Below are 7,486 nucleotides of genomic sequence, written 5' to 3'. Positions count from 1 at the left end.
GATATGACGTGGCACGTCGTGGGATGAGCTGGTTACATACTGGTGTGTTCATGCGCTGCAGCTGAAGAGCGAGAAGGGATTCTATGATTCACTTGGCGGTGCTATGATTCCCTTGGCGATGCTATGATTCCCTTGGCGATGCTATGACTCCCTTGGCGATGCGGGCATCACGAAGCTTCAGACCAAGCTCCGCTGTGAGAAAGAAAATGAGTCGAGCGAAAGTCTCTTCGACGAAATTATGCTCCTCAGGAGGTCGACTAGGGCAAGTCGAGAGCGCTACCGAAAAGTCAACGAGGCGTGTCAACGGGTAGAGCTGAATGCACACGTCACTGTCCGACGGCAGCACAACCCAGCGCGGAGAGGAGGCAAAACGACAGCAGCTTGGCCAAGCACGCAGGAGGCCTCCAGTGACAGGTGCTTGGTCGTCGGTGGGTACTTGTAAAAGAGTAATGGGCAATCACGCCGCCGTCATTAACGTTTAGATTCATGTTGAACTATCAGCAATGGCTAGTAACAAATGCATGTAACGATCGAGCGAATGGCCATCCGCTGGCAGTATATTAGCGCAAGCGGGTGATACCGACCCTATAGGGGTCTCGTAAGCAACTCAAGGCGAAGCTCCGTGCCACGTCATAGTCGCTAGACGTCACTGAGACGTTGATGACACTGGCGCGGAACGAGTCGTCTCGCAGCGCTGTAAAGATCGCACGCAGTGCCGGCAGTCCGACGTTGTTCTCGCTCAGATCCAAGCTCCGCATGTGCGCTGTGATGCGCAGCACCTCGCTCAACGCCATCGCCGCGTCGTTGCCGATGCGGTTCCGGCGGAGACTGAGCATAGTGAGGCGAGGCAGGAGAGGCCAGAAGGCCATCGCGCCGTCATTCGCAATGACATTGTCCGTCAAGTCCACGTCTGCGAGCGACGGGCACAGCGGCAGGCTGCGGGCAAGGATGAGGGCGCCAACGTCCGAGATGCCTTGTCGGATCAGCGATAGTCGTCGCAAGCGGTAGCACGCAGGAAGCACGGCAGCGATCTCCGCAACGCCATCGTCGCCGAGGTGACTCTTCTCAAGCCGCAGCTCTGTCAGGCGCGGCAGTACCGTCCACAGTGCATCTCGCGCCATCGGGCGTAGCTCCAAGTTGGTAAGATCCAGTCGGCGCAGCCGCCGCAGCGTCGGCAGACACTGCACCAGTGGCAAAATGTCCAACGGACGACTATAGAGGCCCAGGCGGACGCCAAGTGCCTCCAGATGGAGATGGAGCGCTACGGCATTGGATATCTTGTCGACTGGCTCGTCGACCGCCGTCGGCCGATCGATGCCAAGTTCGAGCTCGCAGAGGTGCGCGGGAAGCGGGGCGGCCACAAAGGCCCGAACCAGCGCGGTGTCATCGAGCGCCAGCGACCGAAGCGTGCGGCACGATCGGATCGCGCGCACCGGAGATGGAGCGCTACGGCATTGGATATCTTGTCGACTGGCTCGTCGACCGCCGTCGGCCGATCGATGCCAAGTTCGAGCTCGCAGAGGTGCGCGGGAAGCGGGGCGGCCACAAAGGCCCGAACCAGCGCGGTGTCATCGAGCGCCAGCGACCGAAGCGTGCGGTACGATCGGATCGCGCGCACCACAATCTGCACTTGGCTTTGCATCGGAAAACGGCCGCGCAACCTGAGACTCGAAACGGGGGCCGTGGTCAGCCACTCGGCAAAGACGCGACTTATAGCTTCGCTCCACACATTCGTGGTCAGCGAGAGGTGCGTGAGGCTGCGCAAGGTAAAGAGCGCTGTAAGGACCAAGCCCATCTCGAACGCGTAGGGGCCTTCGCAGCTGAGGTGCAGCGAGCGCAAGCGGGGGAGCGTCGGGAGCAGCGTCGCCAATTTCTCAAGGTCCGAGCGCGTCCAGTGGCAATGGACAGACGACACTTCGACGCTCAAAAGTGAGATGCGAGTGTGCCAGGGCGCGAGCCGGGAAAAGACATGGCGTGCCTGAGCAATGCGACGCGGCAGCTCGATCGCGACGTGCGGAGGCAGGTCCCAGGGCACGCGGCTGCTGGTGTCAGTGGTTAGCGACGCATACAAGCAGCTGGCCGCCTGGAAAGCGGCAAGCAAGATCGGCTTGTCGTAGATGTCGAACGTCTCTGGAAGAACGAGGGTTGACAAATGCATCGACCTACTACGCGTCGCGTCGACAAAATCGTCGGCGAAGAGCTCGTCGACAAAATCGCCGGCAAAGAGCGCGCGGAAGAGGGTTTGAAGCGCGGCGAACGACGCCGTGAGCAGCGCTGGCGGCAGCGCCAACAGGAGCGATGCGACGCCGGCCTCGGCGACCATGTACATCACGATGAGCTGGACAAGGTCCGGCGACAGGCCTGTGGCCATGGCAGCGATATATGACTTGGGAGCAAACGAACTTCGAAGTCACGATAGAGCATCACTCGTGAGGTGACGATGCAGATGGCTCGCTACCTCGAGCGCAGAGTGAATGTCATTGTTGTAGTGTCAATTGCCTCCAACAATTCCATGACTCGATGCGTTTGCGCTGGTACGGACGGGACAGTTGCCGTCGAGTCGAGATGGCTTTGTTGCGATCTTGCAACTTTCGTCGTCGCTGATTGGCTCCGCGCAAATCTTCGAACTTCGATTACAACCCAACCGCAACCGAGATGGCACTTTGTTTTGCCGCCGATGGCCGACCGACTCTCGCTGGAGCTCCTCGAGCTCATCGCGTCCAGCGTGGCCGACCAGGCAACGATGACAGCGCTGCTCAATGCGCTGCCCTTGAGCCTCCTCTCGCCAGCCCTCGTCGGCGTGCGGCGCCTGCTAGCACTGCACCCAGCCAGCGACGTGTGGCCGACGCTTGGCGCGACCGCGTCGATGCGAGACGCGCCCGCGCTCGCTGCGCTGCACGAGTGCATTTCGCTCTACCCAGTGGTGCGCGTCTACGACTTGTCGCTGGCGCTGCCTCTGTGCCTGACGACGCGGGTCGAGCTCGTCCAGATCGGCACGCCGCAGGCGCTCGACGCAGCACTCGACCTATGGCACGGCGCCATCTCAAGCCTACATGTGTCGGTTTGGGATTTGCGCTTGGGAGGTCGATGGTCCTCGCTCGATACTGCGAGGCTGGCCAGTGCACTGCCCCACGTACCTCATTTGCGCGAACTCCACCTGTCGTGGGGCGGCAGTACTGACGGACTCGACGCCGTCCTTGACACGATCGTTGCCACCAAGATTACTTCGCTTGAGATCACCATGGGCCGCGACGTTATGTATTGGAACCCGTCCCGCGTCGATCGTCTCCTCGCATGGTTGCAGACCCGTCCTGTGCGTGAATTGCACCTTACGAGAGTGTCCTTGGCGCCAACGCTATATGGCGAGGTTGTGCGGGCCCTCAACGGATGCAATAGTCTTCACTCGCTTCGCCTTTGCGACCACGTCCTTGGGCATAGCGTCTTGACGAGTCGGGCGGCGTGGCCAGCGGCGCTCCAGTCGCTCCATGCAGTCGTCCATTTGACGGGCGATGCGGGTCGCCTCGCGTACGCCTCGACCTTGCAGCGCCTGTCTCTCATCGCGCATCAATACACGTCTCTGGGTGGCGCAGCGGTGCTCGAGGCAGCGGCAGAGCTGCGATACCTTCGGCACTTCAAGCTCGATTGCCAAGTCCGCGATGTGATGCCCTTACCACCGACGGCACACCTCGATCTCACGGCATTGCTTCCTCGGCTCGTCGACCTGAGTTTGATCCACACCCAGCTCGGCGACGAGGGTCTTCTGGCACTCGCATCGGCGCTGCCACGGTGCACGCGGCTGCAGCGACTTGTTCTCGTCCAGCAAGGCTGCACCGACGTCGGTGCAGCGGCGCTAGCAGCTCACTTGCCGCTTACGCTCGAGACGCTCGACCTCAGCAGCAACGTGATCGGCTGCGACGGCGCATCAGCGCTTGCGTCCGCCATTCGAGCCCACTTGAAGGTGCTGCGTCTCGGTTTTAACCAAATGGGACTCGGCGGTGCGATCGCGTTCAGCGAGGTCATGCGTCAGACCGAGCACATGACGTGGCTGGGCTTGCAGGTCAACCCGATCGGCGCAGACGGTGTCCTCGCCATCGTGGCGGCCCTCGCGCAGTGCGACACCCGCGCTGGCCCTGTGTTTTTACAAGGCACACTCCCCGCCATGCATCATCCAACCGACAAGTGCGAGAAGGACGCGTGTGTGCTGGCCGTGGCCAATCTGCCAGAGCCGACATGGTGCTGCCTGACCTAAGTGGATATGTAAAATGGAATTGGTGTGAACGTGGTTTAGTGCATTGTACATATGGGTGTAGACCACGAGGCACATACAAGGTGTACGAGTTTAGTATGCATAAGACTCCCGTCTCCCACGGAAAACTCTACCGCAGACAGTGCATTTTCGAGTAGCCCACCCAAGCGAGCCTACCACGAGCAGTCGAAACGAGCCGAGGGTCACATCATGTGACCTCCTGCGTCGTTTTGACGGAGCGTGAAGTGGCGGCGGCGTCCGACGGGTGGCGCTACGGCTGATAACACTGCGTTCGATGTTGAATTTGTCCTCTTATTGGCTATGGTTGAGGGATGGATGGCATCCACGCTATCGTCGCTGGCTAGACAAGCGATGAGCCCAATTTATCAAAACGGGTTGTTCCTGTCGACATCTCCGAGTCGAACGTTGTGGTGTGCCACGGGTAGAGCCGGGTTTGATATCCAACGAATCCCTCGTGTATGGCGAGGCGATGGCACCCATGGCTAACCGTGATGTAGCGACCGTGACCACGAAAAAGGCTGTCATGGTTTTGTATTAGAAACGAGCATGACGACGACGCAGTAGCATTTCTTAGAGCTTGGAGCATCTTCGCAGCGAAATGCTAAAGCTAACCATTTAAATAGCGGGAAACGTGCCCTACCGAGGCCAGCTAAGCTATTTTTTTGCTTTTTCCCCCGGGTCCCCCGGATAGAATTCGCTCTGGAGGAGTGCCTTGCAGCTAACCATAGCACAATACAACAATCATGTCAGCAAATCAAAAACAAAGCTCCACGATCGCACCAGCCAAGCACAGCCATGTCAATGGAAAGGTGCTTCAAGCTCGTCGTCCGAGTCTTCCAGTTGCACCAGACGTTGCGGATGAGCAGCGGCTTCAAAGCATGCGCGTCAAGCACGTCCACCGTTGGCGATGCTGCCGCCTTTTGCTTTCGCTCGCGATGCGTAAAATTTCAACATATTTAAACGGAAATGACCAGGAAACCCGCCTACTTTGACCGCTTGGCCTAGCTTTAGCTGGGCCGCGGTGAAGATGCTCCTAGGCAACAACTCACGAGTGTGTTTATCCATGCGGTGAGTACGGAGTATAAGCAACGCGCCGACTGACTGGTCGCGGCGCGCGGCTTGCGCGGTGGTCTTCGCGGGGTTTAGTAACCTCGCTTTGATAGGCCGGTCGTTGCCAGCTGGCGGCGGATCGTCCGGATACAACGCGACGTCAAAGTGCAATCTCAGCATGACCAAGCGGACGCGCGTCGCGGCGCCGGACCTCGCGCCCGAGCTTCTCGAAGCGATCGTCGCGTTCGTACCGCGGCAGCATGACGTGCATGTGCTACTTGCGTCGCTGCCCGCAGCGCAGCTATCGACGCCGCTGCTGGGCTTGCGTATGCTCTTTGTAGCATTGTACCGTGGCCGCCTCGGCGTCGACAGCGTCACGCTCTGGCCACGACTCTGCCTTCCGCACGCACTGCCCGACGAATCGGCCTTGCTCGCGCACCTTAGCGCCGCCTTGTCGCTCTACCACAGCACCGTCGCGCTTTCGTGGAGCAGCGCCCGAGTCGTTGTGCCCGCCTCGACCTCGGTCGCGCTGACGCTACCAAGCCCGGTGCCATTTGCATCGTGGCCGAGCGAGCGATTGACAGCGCTCTCCGTCACACTCAATCCGCGCGCGGCGTGGACCCGCGGCGCGCTCTTCGAACTGTGCACCGGCCTGCGACACCTGCCGATGCTGTCCCGCCTGTGTGTGCACTGGGCGCACGCCGCCGAGGACTTTAGCTGCCTACTGCAAGCCATTACGCACTCGCACGTCGTCGATCTCGAGCTCCAGTTTGCGCGCGACGACCGCATGAGCTGGAACGCCGACGCGGTGACAACGATCGCGTCCTGGCTGCAAGCCCGGCCCGTCACTGCGCTCACGCTCGGCTACCTCAAAGTCGACGAGCCATCGGTCGCCGCCTTTTGCGCGGCCCTCCACGCGTGTCGCACGCTGCAGTCGCTGTCACTGGACCAAGGCGCGCTGGCCCACGCCTACTTTGTGGATGCTCACGTGCCGCCGACGCTGACGTCCCTTGTCGTGCACGGCTGTCGCTACGCCGGCATGCGCAGCATCATGGCGTGTCTTCAGCACGCGCAGCTCGAGGTCCTCTGCCTCTCGTTCCGAATGCACGAGCGGCGCAAAGACGACGAGCTGCTCCGCTTCGTCACGGAGACCCTCCCGACGCTGACCCGGCTGCAGTCATTGGACTTGCCGCACTACAGCTTTTGCCCGGCCTCGGTCGCCGCGTATGCGTCGCTCGCGCCGCAGCTGCGGGATCTCAATTTTGAGACGGGCCAGATCAAGACCCAAGTCGGTGCCGACGCATTGCGTGCGGCCTTGCCTCGCTGCGCGACCACGCTGCGTCGCTTCAAGATGAGCAATCTCCTCTACGGCACCCTTGCGATGACCCGCGCGCTCGGACACTGTACCGCGCTTACTCACGTGATGCTCCGTGGCAGCCGCCTCGGTGTCGACGGGGCAGTGACCATCGCAGCGGCCATGGCGTCGCTGCCGTTGCTGGAAGAGCTCAATTTGAGCTCCAATGCCATTGGCTCCGAAGGCGCGATCGCGATTGCAGACGCGGCAATTACGCATTGCCATCGCTTACTCGACCTCAACCTCAAGACAAATGACATCACGTACGACGGTGCGGCCGCGCTGAGCCGCCTCTTGCCGCAGCTCGTGTCGCTCGAGATCGGTTTGAATCAGATCGGACAAGAGGGCGCGAGAGCGTTGGCCCTGGCCATCCCAAGCAGCGTCGCCTTGCGCTGGCTGGGCCTTGCCTACAACGTGATTGGCGTCGACGGGTTGTTGGCGATCATCGAAGCGGTGGCCATGGCTGCTTGTCCGTGGCAGCGCATCGGCGCCAGCGCCACCGGCATGGACGACGCTGAGCTCGCTGCTTGCCGCGAGGCCATTAGTCGCCTGCCGTACCCGCATGCGCTCGTGCTGTAAAACGTCAATGTACGCGTTGTCTCTTTTGATGCAATGTAGCTATCGCAAGGCGATCGTAGCTGCTCAGGTGCTTGCTTGTCGTCTGTCCATCCTGTCATTGCCTTTAGAGACGCCGACCGAGTCGCGCCTGGAAGCGCTCGTCGAGCATGTTGAAATGGACGCGGAGGACCTTGCGTATGTGGACGTGTTTCGAGGCGACGTTCTGGGCTAGCAAACCGGTGACAAGCGCTCGATCT

The 7,486-nt window shown here is 60.7% G+C and overlaps 3 protein-coding genes across 3 annotated transcripts; 2 read left to right on the top strand and 1 right to left on the bottom strand.

Annotated features, from left to right (window-relative positions):
• Positions 1 to 560: 560 nt before the first annotated feature.
• On the bottom strand, positions 561 to 2,371 carry SPRG_13624 (hypothetical protein; the record flags this gene model as incomplete). The annotated part of the gene is made up of 2 exons (XM_012353077.1): positions 561 to 1,446; positions 1,587 to 2,371. 2 exons carry the CDS (start codon positions 2,369 to 2,371, stop codon positions 561 to 563), a joined length of 1,671 nt encoding a protein of 556 aa, XP_012208467.1.
• A 306-nt stretch (positions 2,372 to 2,677) lies between these two features.
• On the top strand, positions 2,678 to 4,249 carry SPRG_13623 (hypothetical protein; the record flags this gene model as incomplete). The annotated part of the gene is made up of 1 exon (XM_012353076.1): positions 2,678 to 4,249. One exon carries the CDS (start codon positions 2,678 to 2,680, stop codon positions 4,247 to 4,249), a length of 1,572 nt encoding a protein of 523 aa, XP_012208466.1.
• A 1,246-nt stretch (positions 4,250 to 5,495) lies between these two features.
• SPRG_13622 (hypothetical protein) lies at positions 5,496 to 7,250 on the top strand (the record flags this gene model as incomplete). Its single annotated transcript, XM_012353075.1, has 1 exon — positions 5,496 to 7,250. The coding sequence occupies one exon, from the start codon at positions 5,496 to 5,498 to the stop codon at positions 7,248 to 7,250; it is 1,755 nt and encodes a 584-aa protein (XP_012208465.1).
• Positions 7,251 to 7,486: the final 236 nt, after the last annotated feature.

Source organism: Saprolegnia parasitica (genome assembly GCF_000151545.1).
Source record: "Saprolegnia parasitica CBS 223.65 unplaced genomic scaffold supercont2.114, whole genome shotgun sequence".
Taxonomy (NCBI): Eukaryota; Oomycota; class Saprolegniomycetes; order Saprolegniales; family Saprolegniaceae; genus Saprolegnia; species Saprolegnia parasitica.
Note: the sequence above shows the minus strand (reverse complement) of the source record. Positions and strands in the feature narration are given on the sequence as shown.